Source organism: Diuraphis noxia, unplaced genomic scaffold (genome assembly GCF_037042655.1).
Source record: "Diuraphis noxia isolate RWA-SAM2 unplaced genomic scaffold, SU_Dnox_SAM2 contig0001, whole genome shotgun sequence".
In the NCBI taxonomy this organism is placed as follows: Eukaryota; Metazoa; Arthropoda; class Insecta; order Hemiptera; family Aphididae; genus Diuraphis; species Diuraphis noxia.
The window spans coordinates 52,023,271-52,040,603 of NW_028301711.1; the positions used below are offsets into that span (position 1 = coordinate 52,023,271).

The 17,333-nt window shown below is 25.6% G+C and overlaps 1 protein-coding gene across 3 annotated transcripts in view; it reads right to left on the reverse strand.

Annotated features, from left to right (window-relative positions):
* Nucleotides 1–13,812, reverse strand: part of cpa (F-actin-capping protein subunit alpha) — a 33,253-nt gene extending 19,441 nt beyond the window's left edge. Inside the window, exons 1-8 of one of the 3 annotated variants that reach the window (XR_016190344.1) lie at nt 13,065–13,812; nt 5,383–5,446; nt 5,269–5,320; nt 5,031–5,202; nt 4,037–4,215; nt 3,158–3,308; nt 2,837–3,090; nt 9–2,521 (exon numbers count right to left, since the gene is read on the reverse strand). Coding sequence is in view for 1 of the 3 variants with exons in the window: in XM_089219920.1 (XP_089076046.1) it covers nt 2,893–3,090; nt 3,158–3,308; nt 4,037–4,215; nt 5,031–5,202; nt 5,269–5,320; nt 5,383–5,446; nt 13,065–13,106 (858 nt within the window). In the remaining 2 variants the exon portion in view is untranslated. The other 2 variants (XR_016190346.1, XM_089219920.1) reach the window with 2 other exon arrangements.
* Nucleotides 13,813–17,333: the final 3,521 nt, after the last annotated feature.

Here is a 17,333-nt window from a genome sequence, read left to right on the forward strand (position 1 = left end):
AACATATGTATTTCTGTATATTGTATATTTTACATTGATTTAATGATATATAATAAATATAATTAAATAAAAACAACACAAAGTATTCAATGATAGATTTTAGGTACACGAGTAAATTAGTATTAGCAAGCCCAGCTTAAGCATCGATACATACATACAGCAATTAAACAAAACAAAATGTTGCCATGTTTTCCTCCAATATTTTTATTATTTATCATAAAATTATAATATGAATTAGGCTCAAAATGGTTTTTAAAATTCAATGAGTTGTCATTATGTTAGATTAAAAACAATAGAACATCATACCTCTACACTCCACTGAGGAATAAAAAACAATACTTTAATACAAATTTTTTCATCAAATAATGTGAAAAAATGTTAATAAATTTATTATGATATTATAAAAACTATATACAACCAATTTAAATTTAATAAAATTTAAAAGAAGTTGATAGAAAAGAAGACCAAATATGTTTGTATTCAATATACACCACCACAGTTATAGAATTATTTTTGTATGAATAAATGCATGTTTGTCTATAAATTAATTCAATAAATACCTATATTAATATTATTATTTAGGGTTATAGGTATAGACGAACATTACATTTTTATAGATGTATATCACTTAGTTTGCAAGACCAATGCATTGTAATAAGGTCTCTCCCAGTCAACCAAAATTATGACAATTGGTAAGCTACAATACAAAAGGGTAGAAGCTTTAGTAAATATTATTTGATGTGATAAGATATTTACTTTAACCAACTATAAACTCTAAATGGTCTATACAATTTTTAAACACCAGAAGCTAAAAGCTGAAGCTGTATGAATATTAGGACAGAAAAATTTAGCAAACATAAAATGTCGTAGCTTTGAATATAATATATAATTTTCCTTTTTAAATAACATTATTTTAAATATTAAACAAGAAAGTCACATTACAAGAGCATTCCTGTTTAGTAATTAAATTAAAATAAAATAAAAATGATTAAATAAAAATATTAATAATAATAATAATAATAATAATAATAAATAAAATATTAATGATAAAAGTAATAATAATATAATCATTTAATAATAGTTAATAATTGACATAACGGATAGTGACGAAAAATTTGTTGTTGTGAGCATGAAATATATAAAACCAAAATTAATTTAAGTATATTGGTATACAATTTATAATGACGTATGATATTTCACTAGATTTCAATACAAGCCGCGTTATAGATATTTTATTTTTTGAATTACATAATGTATATTACATTAAATATTTTAAACTAAATATTGCACATTTTTATGCATTTTTTTTAAATTATTACAAAAACAAATTTATTAGAAAAAAATCTACCATGAATCAAAAACAAAGTTTTGTTTATGGCATTCATTACAATTATACAACATTTAAATCACATAACCTTCACCAAATTGTTTTTCCTAATTAATACACCAATATTGTACAGTTTTATTTAAGTTTAGACAAGCATATTATACGCATATATTTATATATGTAAATATGTAAATATGTTAATATATAGTATTATGTAATTATTTAACAAAAATTGCTTTTATGTACTTAAAATATTTGACTATACAAATACATATCTGTACATACAAAAAAAGTATAATAGTGGTAAGAATTATCTAATTTTTTATCTCATTAATATCTATAACATTAATATTGTTTTTCTAGAAAACAGTCAACAACGTTTGAAATTTATGTAAAAACATAAATTTTTGATAATAAATTTACAATATCATAATAATTTTAACAAATTTAATTTTGGTTTTTTTTTGAAAAAATAATTAAAACATACTAAATGTACGAAAGAATCTTGTAATACTTATAGGGTAACATTAACAAATGCAGCAATATATATATATTTATAATCAGAAAAGTAATTTATGATAATTCAGGAATCAGAACTTTAAGAATATGAATAAATAACTTTGAAACAAAATTATAAATTCAATAATGGTACAAATTTTAATTGTATGCAAGTTATTAAATTTTAAACGTATACTAAAATAATTTTAAAGCGTTTAAAAGGTTAAATTTAGAATCAATACTTAAAATATTTAACTCAAAATATGCGTTTATAGGTATCAAGAAAAAAAATACATAATAGATCATATTTAAGTTTCATAACACATTATTACTATTGACTATATTCTAGTTTAGAATAGTTTTTACACTCTAATTTGGGCTTCAAATATATTTAATACATTATTGGCTTTGGGTTTTATTTCTTACTGAATAAAATATAAATTGTTAATACAAAAAAAAATGATACATTTTGATTAAAATTAATAAATTAAATGACGTAACAAATAGTTACATAACACATAGATAATGAAATTGACCTAATTTTAAATATTTCAGACATTTGCAAATGATATAAAATATGGATTTTTATAATTTAAGTTTAAAAACTGATGGCATGTACTTTATTTAGTATTTAGAAGTCCAAAAAAACAATAAAATACACTTGGATCTTTCAACTTTAGCACAAAATGTATTAATCTAAAAATGAATAAATTTGTTTACTACATAAAGCTTAATTTTATAATAAAGTTTTGTTTACACTCAACAAAATTAATAAATTAAAATTAAAAATACAAAAATAAAAATTATACCTCAATAAATTTACAAATAAAGGAAAACTATATTGAATACTAAGCGAGAAATTCCACACTTTGTTTTGTACAATTTTTCCTAACACCTTGGTTAAAAGGCTCAATTTTTTTCTAACTCATTGGTGAAAAGATATAATTTTTAAAACAAATTATGATTCTTTTCTCATAATATTTAAATATTTTAGCAAGCGTAAGGACTCACCAATTAAGTCTTTTGCATCATGAAAATAAAACAATGACTATTAACTGTTTGATTGGTCATTGAGTTTTAAACTCTTTAGCGATGCTGTAAGAAACAATTTTATTCCAATCGATTTTTGTTCTAGTAACTGGCAACTGACGACGGAGTGCCTTAAAAGTTGTTTCTGACATAGTTTGATAATTTTCTGTAATAGCTATTTGGTACTCATTCTCAGCATCTTCTGCTATTTTCAAAACTTCTTTCACAGCATCAGTCTTAGTTAAATAACATAATGTTAAAATTATATATTAAATATTATGATTATAAATAATTAAATCTTACTGTTAACGCAACCGATTCCTTTACTTCTTTAGATGCTACAAGTTGAACATTACCATTTTCATAATAATGAACATGAATTCGTAAGAATCCAAAAATATCTATATTAGTTGGCCCAACAGTAAGAGTCCACTGAGACCGCCAACGACCATTCCTTTTAATCCAATAAAAAATATATATATATATATAAATAATTAGGTTATCTCCCAATATGCGGTCTACTGCAAAAGTTGTCTCCCAATATGCGATATACCGCTGAAAATGCGATCTACCAGAATAGACGTGGTTATTATACTAAATTGTAGTATTTCAGAGACCAGCACGGATAGGCATGTGTGGTATTATAAATATTAAATAATGATAATAATAATAATGATGTGGTACGGTACGACCCGTCGCTAATGAGGCACGGGAAATACATCCATACTTGAATTGTTTCGGACAAGGTAACAGACCATAATCTTGCAATTTAACACTTGAGGCCTCAGTTAAAAATTTTTTATAAAATTATTTTACAAGCATTTTAAGTTTAAAAAAATGTTCAGTTAAAATTTAAAAAAAACTTGTTTCACCACAAACGACACTATAACGACTAACATGTTAAGCTGCTATATGATAAAATATATATCATTATAAAAAAATAAGATAAAAGTGATAAAACATAATATATTAAATTAGTAGGTAATAAACTAATAAATAATAATGATGCGGGATTCCCTACTATAGATAGGTATAACACATAAAATTGGTAGACCGCATACTATACATATACACATATCATATTTATAGTTAGGTAGTATGCAAAAAACAGGTAGACCGCATATTGGGAGATGGCCAATAATTTATTTTATTAGCTTAATAAGAAAAATTAAATCAACAAACCAAAAATTTTTTGCTTGAAATTCATGATCCTCGATGCAAGCTGTTATAACAGTCGAAGAACCTTCTTGTTTTGCAAATACACTACATGTACCATGTTTATAATGTAATGACGTATATGAAGTAAATTCTGTTTCAAATACTGAACGCCAAGCTTCTGTCTCTGAATCTGGCTCCCAATTCTGTAATTTAAATTTTTTCAAATAAAAATATATAAATTATAAAATTAAAAAACATTGAATCAATCAAATGAAAATGTATTTTTAATATTATAACAACCTATAACATTGACTATTCAACATTTAAGTTATTTTCTACTATCCTAAGAACACAGCATTTATTCTAATTTATTTTAAGTTGGATCTTATATTTTTAAATTAAATTAGAAAAATATCACTTTTATTTTTATGTTATAAATTACAATTATTTTTTAAAATGGTTCCTTTAACAGGTAAATAATAGTTGCCTGATTTTATAGAGAAAAAACATGTGTGTGGCAGATTTTGTATTTGACACTCAATGTTGATGTGTTAACATTAATCTGACGACTTGCACCTATTAAAAAAATGTAGGTTGACTTATGAGTGATGTAAATACCAAGTGTTATAATTTATGAAATGTACTTAATAATAATATTTAAGTGTTTTATGATAAATAGCAATGATTAATAATAGTAAGAAAATATCATGTGATATTTGCATACACACACCATGTCAACATGACTAAGTATACTTGGGCTACTGAGTTAAATGATTGTGCACGCAACTTCCGTTACACTATTTCTTGACATCAAATTTACAAATTCACTTTAAACCCACTTTTTTCACAAATTCTTTTTTTTTGGAGAGGGGGCTTAAAAATGTTAATACATAAAAAAACAAAAACAAATTTAAATAAAAAAACATTTATAAGATCACAATTTAAAAACCACTTTTGATACTTAATACTACTTAGCTAGCTAGTTAAATTTAAAACATACAGCTCAACACACTCTTACCTCATAGTTTGATGGTTCTTTTCTTAAATGATCAAACTTAAATGATTGTTTAGATCTAGGATCATAAAATCTACTAGATCCTAGATCATTAAATTGAGTAATAAGCACCGGATATTCACTGTTTTCTATCTTAACAGGTAATGTTTGTTCTTTATTGTATAAGGCAAATGCCCTGAAATAATATTCATAATATGATGTAATTCATAGAAATCATAAAAATTATTATTAGAATACTTACCAACATGTTCCTTCTTTAAGAAGAGCATCATTGTTAACTAGGCCTCGAACATCTGAAATTTAAAAAACAAATAAATAAATAAAAGGTAAAAAAAATGTAATCTTAATTTTTTACCATTGAATACTTCATTGAATTCGCCTGGAGGTGAATGTAAGATGAAATCTGAAACAATTCTGACCTATAAACAACAATATTTAGTTAGTAAGAATATACACAAATTAAAGGTCATAGAAATATATGATATATAATTTAGTATAATATATTTATTCTAAACTTTAATACACATTTTCCTTAATATACTTTATGGTCAATCAGATATGGACAATTAGTAGTAGTCTTTTTCTATGTATAAAAATATATTAGCACCAAATAGAATGATTTTTAATGAAAATAACTTGACTAAATATATGATTGTAAATTCCTTTTTTAATATTTAATTTTATGTGTAATTGAAATTTGCTTTTTTAGAATTAAATTAATAAATGCTTTTTTTGGCTACTTAAAATGTTTTTTTAAGGATTTATTTTGCTACAAAATCCGAGCCCTAGTAATTATATGATTATAAAATATCAACATATATGCTATAAGATTAAAATATTCAACAAAGTATCAAAATAAACACTAAAATATTAAATATTATTTTTTAGAACTGTTAAAAACATAAAATAAATATTTCTGCACTAGAAAATAAATTTAACCAGATATATGCGATTTAAATAAAAAAACAGGTACATCAAAAATGCTTAGTAAAGGAATTTTATAAACAGTTTTAAATTATCCAAAAAAAAGTATATTAACATTTTTTAAATGTATTGTGTGGTTTTATAGGTCTATTTCTGTAGTAAAATTTAAATAATAATAAATTACCCTAAATATTCACTTATTTTATTGTTCATTAAATGCCTATAAAGTGCTAATAAATTTAAATATACAATACAATTTCAAAACATGAATTAAAATAACAAAAATATGTTTTAAAGACGAATAGTTCAAAATATCCATATGTATGCAACATGAAATTTTATATTTGTATTCTAAAGGTTACAAAATAAATTTCTATATTACTCTAACTACTATTGTTAAAGAAAGAAAAATATGCAAACGCATGAACATCTACCCTTTATATTTTACATTATGTTGTACAAAATACCTATATTAATATTACATAATATACATAATAACAGTTGATGAAATATTTTAAAATCATTTTTAATTTTAAATAACAGTGTTTATTTGCATAGAAAATTAAATGACCTATCATATTTACTAAGGAACACAAGGAATAATATTCTTATTTTTCGAGCAATATTCTATAAAAACAATATCAATATAATTTTTTTTGTTTTTAGTTGGGATTCTTAATGAATAAGTAACATAGGGAAAAGGGAAAGGAATGGAGAATTTTAGCTTCAAAATATTTTATAGTATACCTATTTAATGTTTAAAATTGCATCTTTTTTTTTTGATTTATGAAAAACTTTGTGTTTCTTTACAGGTTTTGATAAACAATTTATAGGTATTTTCTTATGTCTTAATAACATTAAGCTGATGTTATACCTGCAATACCGTAAACATACTAAAATGATGTTCTGCAGTTCCAATTTGATGTTATTAGCTTAAATATTATAATGAATTGACCAAATGTTAAGCATTATCTAGATAAAAATATTTATCTTTTTATCTTATCTAATTAAAACAAATAAATAAAACTGTTATTTGATTATCTGCTGATAGTTAAATAATATTTTTATTAATTTCACTTATTTGTTGTTTTACTTAAATTATTACAATTTGAAATACAAATGCTACATCTAAATGCCACAATTAGTTCACAAGACATCTTCCGAGATATAAAATAAATTCAATTGTAAATTTTTTTTAGATTTAATATAATTTACATTCATTATTATGTTTTTATTAGGTGCAATACATTTTCATTAAATCATTAGACACAACTTTTTTTAAATTTAAATTTTTAAATTAATATTGTATTTTTATATAAAATAATAAATATTAACTAAAAGATTATAAATATATATGTACATTATAATTTAATGTATAGTCTTTAAAAACTGTGTATATTCATATGTTTTTTTTAGATAAAAAGACAGTTCTCTTATCATTTTATTTAGATAATTTTTGTATTCAATTAATCTTTCACTATAGAAAAGAGGTATCTTAACTGGATAAATTTTCAAAACATTATCTGCTATCTCATCTAAATAATTTTAAAATAATCTGTACACAATACTATTTTGGTCTAATATAGGTAGAGTAGGTATTTAAGATCTAACTTAAAAGTTAAAGGTATCTAAAACATTATCTGTGTTTTTTTATTAGAGTTCTACAGTTTTTATTTTTTGTGAGTTATAAACATTTCTAAACATTAATATTTTATATTTTAAATGTTTATACAACTTGTGTAAAAATTAAGTACTATAAAAAACGAAATAAAAAACAAAGAAAGCCTAGATACTGTTCTTACCTAAAATGTTTCAGCTAACCGCACTCAATTTGAACTGCTGAATGCGAATTTGCATGTAGTCTATTTTTTGGGTTTTAATTTGTTTAACTCTACCATATTTACTTTGATTGCACTAAACTACTAACAAATAACTCTAGACACTAAAAATTCATCAATTCAAGAAACGTTAATAATTAAATATTTAAAGAATTGTTTTTGAACCTTCTTCTACTTCTCACTTATCAATCATACTTGTAAGCAGTTTATATTGAGATGAAATATATATATATATATATATATTGTAATCAGTTTGTGTACAATTATTCTTGCAAGACCCATGTCATCGATATAACTAGATTGCAACTGATACATGTAAAATTGACCCGAAATAAGTGAACTATTATTTCTAATAACCTTTATATATTAATTATCTATTAGATGAATGGTTTATTGTAAATTAATATTAATAAGGTTAGCACTCCAGAGTTCTAAAAACATATGGATGAGGAAAAATATAAAATATTAATAAGTTGGTTTATTTTTAAGGAAATTATGTCTAAACAATTTTGTACTTTAACAATTTTTATATATTATTATGATTTGTATAAATAATATTGAATTTTAAGTAATTTTGAGGTTTATTGAGATCTAATCCCACCTTAACCCTTAAATGTTTTCCACTACAGCAAGCACTATATCTTCACTTCTATGATGACCTGTGCATGACTATAGTAGCTACCAATATAAGATATGTTTAATTGATACTGTTGATAGGGAAAAAATAGTGCCTAATTTCTGAGTTCTTGTGAAAAACTAGTCATTAATTAAACCCTTTAAGTATTGAACCAACCTAACATTTATGTAACTTAAAACCCAAAGGTATACCTATAAAGCTCATTAAAACTTCAAATATATAATTTATACCAAACAGTATTATTATTTTATTTATTTATAAAATTATATTTAAAATTTATAAATATTAAAAAATTATAATATTTATTATTGATAAAATTTTAATTAATTATAAATTGTATTGTATTTTAATCGGGAATCTAATTTATTAGTCTAAAACAAAACAAAAAATATCACCTGAAAAAAAATGGGTATCAATCTGCTGTATATTAAAAATGGAGAGTAAACAATTCTGAATGGAGATGATTTATCAGTCTAGGATAAATTATATTACCTATATTTAAATTATAATATATTTTATAAACGCACAATATTTAAATATAAATTTTATACACTCACAAATGTTTTCTATATTGACTCTGGAGTTTTTTTTTTTACAGTTATATGAAGAAAAAGTTATGGAGAATCTTGTATTAGGTTTAAAAGGGTATAAATTATAACAGTTTTATGAATTTTCAACTTCATAATTCCATGCAAATTTTCACAATTTTGACGTATTTCATAAACATCTGAACTTTAAATGCTTATGGCTATCTTGTCGTATGCGCTCTACTACCTAATTTATCTATTAAAGACGAGACAATGACAAACGGTTGTGTATAAATACTTTATAGCATTTTATACAGTACATTGTAACTTATAATTGTTTGCAACATTTGATATGGTATAACACTTGACTCATAGGTTAATTATTTATTTAATTTTACGTGTGTTGTTTATTTTTTTCTTTTACTTCTTTTATTGACTATATGGTTTACGTGTATATTATTATTTTTTACTTTATGATTTAATTTATATAATAATTTTATTTTTCAATCTATAAATTGTAATCATAATCCGTGCCGGCCTAGAAAATATTATTATCTTCAAAATTATCTAAAATGCGATGTTTGTCGGAATAAAATAAATCTAAAAATATGGTTTCCAAATTTTCCCATAGTTCGACTTATCTATATATAAAATTAATACTTGTACCTATCACCTGTGTATGTATGTATGGTGTAATAAAAATAATTATTACTTATATTACTTATTAAAGTGGTAAAAACGGTAGAGTGCAATGAAACGGTAGAGCGCATACAACAAGATAGCCATGCTTATAAACAAAAATTGCTCGAAAAATTGTAATTAATGATTTTTAATTTTTAATTTAGTACAAAAAGTGCAACTTATAATTAGTTTTCTATTAAATTTTAATTGATTTTAATGGATAACCAAATTTTTTTATAGGCGTTTCTAAAAAAAAAAACTTTAAAAATCGAAGATTTCAATTGTCTATATATAGTATAGACTATAACTATAACTATAAATAGTATATGTTTATTGTATATATAGTTAAAAAGGTCAAAATATTTTGAAAATTTAATCATAGACAGATAACGCTAATATGAACATTTGGTGAAAATTTTAAGTAAAATCGATTTTGACCTTTTTTTTTTTAGGATTTTTCCTGACTTGGTTTTTACTTTTGAATCACTAAGTACCTATGGACTAGACGAATTTTCCTTTTCAAAGAGGAGCTGAAGTCAAAAATCAAAGCATTATTTCTACTTCAAAACATAATGACAGATACAAAAAAAAAAACATACATCATAGTAAAAACAATAAATTCCTCACTTCGTTCAGAATCTAAAATGTAAATATTTATCTACAGTTAATCTCATTAATAAGTATGTAATTATTATTAGCAGGTATTATTATTTTTATTAATGAGTAATGACTTATAAATAAACAACTATAATAGAATTTACAATACAGCTAACTTGTAATTTTAAGTTTAAATAATAGACTAAATAATCATATTACACAAATTAGTATTTTCCCTGATAATTAACTACTATTGATTGGTATTTACAATGGGTAGATAACTCTTACACATTTTTAAAATTTCAGGAAAGTGTAAAATAATATCAAACCTTTAAAGTATAAATTACTACACCATTTTTACCTTAATAGATAAATGAGAATAATATTTATTTCTTATAAAAGTATTAATTTCTATTAATTGTCTTTTATTTCATACTATACAGGGTGTAACTGGAAAACCTGATAGATTAAATAACTTATGTTCAAATCAATATTTGTTTATATTTATTATAATTTATTGACTAGTAAGCTACATACATATTACATAAAATAACAGTTAATTTTTTTTTTTTTTTAACTGAACTAAAAACTGAATATGTTTTTGAAAGTATTAACATACTGTAATAGTTAGTTTGTACATTTTATTTTTAGAAAACTTTTGATATTAAAAATCTAAGTCAAGTGGTTTACTTTTTATGATTTTTTAAGACAATTTTCTTGAAGGAACTTTTTTAATTTAAAATTTTTTTTTAAGACTGGATCAAATTCACTTAGCAAAAATAATTAAATTTCTAAAAAGTTGTAAAAAAATAAACTACTTACAAATTGAATACCTATTTTTAATTTTACAAAAAAATGTCTAGCTTTAATTTTTTTAATGTTAGTATTAAAAATTTGAAATAAAATATGTCATCATGTACATTGTCTTTAAATGATACATGAAAAACAAATTAAAATATATTGAATAGAACAAAAGTTATTTCCGAGGTTATTTAATTTAACAGATATTATTGTTACAACCTGTATATACATAAGTCGTAGATATTCTACACAAAATTAGATAAGTAACTTATGTCATCGAATAAACATTCTTGGTTGGCAAATTAACATGAACATAATAATATGTGTAAAATCATCTGTATTTTTGTGTGTTAATTAAATAGTTTACAATGAAATCTATACATGGACATTTTCTTAATTCAAAACATGGCAAACAGGCTCAAGTATTTTGTATCATTCTAAATTTCTAATTCAACATAGATAGTACAGAAATCAGTGCATACTAATTGAGTATAATACCTGAACAGGAAAAAAAATTCAAATTGAGTCCCTGGTATTTAGTCTGCAATTGGGTAAAAAAAAATCTTTCTAATTTAGTTCTTGGATTAATTTGAGTAAAGTATAAGATCAACCATATAAGTATATAGAAGTGACAGAGATATATTTCATATCATTTGTATGAGATGTCAAATAAAAATAAAAATTATAACTATAAAATAAAATATATAGGTAAGCCAAGAATTTTGGATTAGATTTGAATTATTAGATTATATTTTTAACAACTGAATTATGCTTAATATATTATGAATATAGGTATTGTTCAAATGAAACAAAAAAACAAAATTCTTCACCATACCTGTAGAATTTTTTGTAACAGTCCTATGTTTGTAAGTTAATGGGGATGATAATGTTTTTTTAATGTTTGATGGCACAGTTCATATGCAGCCATAAAATATGTAATATGTGCATATCTATTAGGTATAGACATAACTGAGGGGGTTAGGTAAATGTAGTCCGAGATAAGTTTGGTACATTTTGAAAGTGGTAAATTGAGTCCCGGGGAAAAATAGGTAGTAGGTAAGTTGAGTCCCGGAAAAATAAGGCAGTAGGTAATTTGAGTCCCAGGGAAAAACGATTTATATGCATTTAAAATTTAAAAATGTGCACTATAAAATTTTTATTTGTGATTTGTGGACATTCATTGACTGCATGTATATGATTTTGAAAATAGCAACATGCATTTTTATTGCATAAAAAATAATTATATAATTAATAAAAATGCATGTTGCTATGTTCAAAATCATATACATGCAGTCAATGAATGTCTACAAATCAGAAATAAAAATTTTATAGTGATGGATATTTTTAAATTTTAAATGCATATAAATTGTTTTTCCATGGGACTCAAATTACCTACTACCAGTACTACTTGATTTTTTCTGGGACTCAACTTACCTACAACCTATTTTTCCCCGAGACTCAATTTACCAAGTTAGGGTTGTTTGGAACTCAATTTACCAACCCCGATAACTGAGGAGGTTTGCAGGAAAAATGCCTTTATCATTCTATTTAAAATACATTTATGCATATTTACTCCATCTAAATAAATATTAACCAATAAGATATTTAAATATTCAGATACACAAATTTTGTTTTACAAGTTTGCATCTTCCTAATATTTTCCCAACTCAAGTACTGACTATACCCAAGGTACATAATATTATAATTAATAGAGTAAGCTTGGCACACAGGTGTCTCAATGTAAGAAATGACTACTATAATAAATCAAGAAATTACTTATACAGTTATACCTGATTATACACAATCAATTTTAATCAACATTTTATTTATATTTTATCTAAAATACACAGTCTCATACACACTGGAATCGCAATGAAATGAGTAACAAAGACCTAGCCGATAGCAATTTTTACACAACTCGGTTGTGAGGGCCACACTATGTTGCATGAAACGTACAAGAAATTATACTGTTTCGTCAACTCAGCCGTTGTCACAATACAACTGCACGTAGTAGATGAGAGAAAAACGTTACCTTTTCCTGATCCGAGATGAGCTCCTCTCCTTCCATAGCCATGGCGATTGGTATTTCAAATAAAGGTCGTAAAAAATAACGCTGATCAACTCCTACTGATGATGGAACAACGAAACCGGACAGGAATCTCGACGGTGCGTTGAACAAGTGCACAGAGGCGGACGGAAAACAACTACGCGAAATAACCTAATTTCACACGGTTACTACGCTACGGTCACCGGACACCGAGTTTGTTGATTAATTATCGGTTATCAGCTCTCCGGCGGAAACGATCGACGCGGACACAGATAAATAATAATAATAAAGATGATAATTCGACGTTACACGTACGAATTCGATAAACGTGTGCGTGTGCGTGATATAATTATAATAGTAATAATAAATTAACGTAGTAGTCGGTGCACAAAAACTGGTAAGCAGTCGTAGTATGAAATTAAACGGTTCTCTATCACTCGCCACTGATAGTGTGATCGGACGTCGTCGTTGGTAGGACGTGCGGACGATAGCGAATGCCTGATGACCGAATAGCGGCGCGATTAATCATCCGGTGTTCGTGGCTTGTCGTGAGAGAGGGTAATGGTGGGTAAGAATGAAATATTAGATCCAACGAATAGGTTTCGGATTTATTATTATTATACCACGGAACACGGTGACTGACGCGAAACGATAACGCGTGGGACAATCGTTGCACGTACGTTAACGCTTATGAGTTACGGTACACGATAGTGAGATACGTCTCTCGCCGACTGAGGCAAGTTTTTTCCTCCCACCCCACCCCGCCGACATATAGTGAGTAGTGACCGAAATAATAATATATATAATTGTTGTGGCGGTGCCAACGAAAGGAGTACACGCACTCGCACGCACGCGCACGATATCACATAATTGTTGTTCTGTTATCATGTCGTTACGTCATTGCCGTCGCCGTTGCACATCGACTGCAGCAGTGCGAGTGCAGCAGCAGCAGAGCTAGTGCCCTAGTGGCAACGTTAAATGTGGCAGTGGCAAAAATTTAATAATATATAATATGGCAAAAGGCAGTCTGTTGTCGCCTACTTGCCTAGTACTGCAAGCTGCAACCTACAACAATCCTCGTGGATGGCAATATGTCATTAGAGATCGTTGCGACTATGTCGTCTCACTCCGCAGTCCGCTGGTTGGAAAAGCAGACTGAGCGCGCGAAATAACAACTATTTCGAACCGCGGGCCACTGAGTCAGACTTCTTTTACAAATACAGCGACGTAGATACGACTTTTTCTGGGGGGGTGGGAAGTTAAAATAAATTTATAATCAAATTTAATGTAATTTTACTTAAGTTTCAAACTCTAACAATCAAATAAATATTATGTCGGTCGACAGATCGTAATAATAATATACATGTTAATTTGTAGTAGTATTATTTAGTATAACTATTGTTTAAAATTATAACCAATATAAAAAAACATTTTGTTTTGATGATGGAAACCCCTTACACCTCCCCCCCAATTACGCCTCTGTGCAAATATGACTGATGCCACAGTCACTAGTGACTGTTCCGACGACATTCGTCCTATTGTTATTATATTATTATTATTATTGTTAAACTTTTGTCGACTTGTAGTAATATTTCAAACTAGTTTGTCGGAAAAAGCAATTTTTTCCCACATTCTGCAACATTTATAATTATTGAGATGACTGTCACTAATGTATAATATTATATATTAATATAACCCATCGAGAGTCACTTCAAATATTTTGCTGACGTACCTTTATTAAACTATTGTAGGTCAACGAAAATTTTATAATATGATTATTATTCTAATTTTTATTGAATGTACATCTGTGTATCTATATACATTGCTGCTCATGCGTCATAATTTATAATAAATTACTAATTAGGTATATTATAATTTACAACTCTATTGGAATGATACTTACTGATATATTATGCAATCATTGTGTAAACTGTAAATACTAAAAAAGTAGATAGAGAACGAATCCCGGGAAAAAATTCCGACCACAAAATTATCGAACGGAAAAAAATTTCAGTTTGATTTGTTGTACAATTAAAAAGGTAATAGGTAATGATGAAGATAGCACATCTTATTATTTATTAAAAGATAAAATACCAAATACCAAACTAAAAAAATAGATATTAAAATAACGCATAAGGCATAAGAAGTTCAATTGTTGTCCATACTCGCAGTTATTCGCATCGAAATGGATGTAGAAGTTTTTAAATTGGTCAAAAAAATTATTTGTAATAATTTTTCTAGCACAATGACTCATATTCTATCAACAAGCATCCACTGGATAGTGGAATGTGGAAATGCTCCCAAAGAATATCTAAAAAATGACAGAATATTTCAATCACTTCCAAAGGTAAACAAAATTACTTACACGAATCTCACGATTTTTTAATCTAATACCTAGTTAATAGTTACTATTACCATAATGATTATAAAAAATTATAAAATAACCATTTTTTGGTTTTTCACGTCTTATAATGGAAAACGGGGGGGGGGAGTCTCCAAGAAAAAAGTCTCGGGGAAAAAAAGTTTATAAAACTTAAGAATTTTTAAATGCTATAGCCCAAAATATTGAGTTATAATTTATACAATGGTTTTTTTTATAAATAATATAATATTTTTTTTCTATTTTGTAAAAATATTCCAGACAAATCATCCAATAATAATAAATATACTTTGTTTAATTGTGTACATAAAAAATAAAATATTTTTTAGGGGTTATGTAAAATAGAAAAAAAATGTATTTTTCTTCTTTAATTTGTATAGGGCCCATGAAAAAAATCTGCCCTGGGCCCCGCAAAATCTCCCGCCGGCACTGATCACCTACCTATATTTATTTTTATTATTTATCTCAGTGCTCGGTCAGAGTTTCATATCGTTCGGCTTTCTCGGCCATAGTTTAATTTAAAACGAAATTTTCTTCCATTTCAACCAATGCGTATGATTATTTCTTTACCTTTTTCCTCTCTCTTAAATTAAAAATCCATGATGCCCTGGCTTAAGCAGACTTCGGCTAATGGTTGGCGATTTTACTAAAAGTTCCGTTTAGCCATTGCAAGATGCTACAATAAGCCTTATTTTCGTAAGTAAAAAAAATATAATAAAACTTATATAATATTATCATTATATATTCATCTAAATCTATATAATATATTTAGATAGCTACTTGAGTTCACGTATGGCTTATGCACCTTGCTCCGATACGGTAACATGTTATATTTTTTTATTGTTGTTAAAATAGTTCATGATTATACAATTAATTACGCCTCTTAATGATTCCTATATCAATCTGAGTTTCAAATAATGATCAGTCAATAATGGTTTCACTATAGCTATATGTCTGTATGTGTATATAATATATTATGTAATAGCACGACAAATTAGATAAAATTAGATAAATTAGATAAATTTAAATTATCATGTATAATAGCCTAATAGGCATATGATTAGAATTTTAAAATAGTAAAAAAAGAAAACGTATTATATATCTATCAACTATCTACAGGGTGATTCTTTTAAGTAGGTACACTAATTATCTCGAAAAGTATTTACTTTTTTCAAAATATTTTTTTACATGGTTTCAAGTTGTTAAAAAACTACTTTAAATACTTATAACTCATAAACTACTAGCCCTAAATTCGATTTTTATGAATAAAAATAATTAGAAAAATTTTCTGCTTTGGAATATGAAATTAAAACTCTATGTTGTCATTCAAAAACGTAAAAAACTTAAAAAATGATAAGGATAAAAAATATTTAAAAATATAATTTTTTAATAAAAACGTTGGTTTTTCAACAACTTGAAACCATATAAAAAATATTTTGAAAAAAGTAAATACTTTTCGAGATAATTAGTGTACCCACTTAAAAGAATCACCCTGTATATCATATTTTCAAAATAAGTACTGTCTCTCATTATTTTTTAGAAGTAAATTCTCAATATTTGGTATTGTAGGTGCTCAGTGTTGAAGTATTCACGATAAACTGTGTAAAACTATTAAGTCCGTAGTAGCATGATTAAATAAATAAATACATATTATATCTATATTTTATATTTAATAGTGATTGACATTTTATTGAAATGTTACACCTATAAAGTTGAGCGATGTACTTACCAAATATGATGTTAACAACAATCTTTTCGCCGATCGCGGGAAGTGAGATGGACAAATTTTAATTTATCAAGCAATTTAAATTCCTATATTTTAAAACACTTTTTAACCTTGTTCCTACTCAGCAATCCGTAGAGTTAACTCTTTT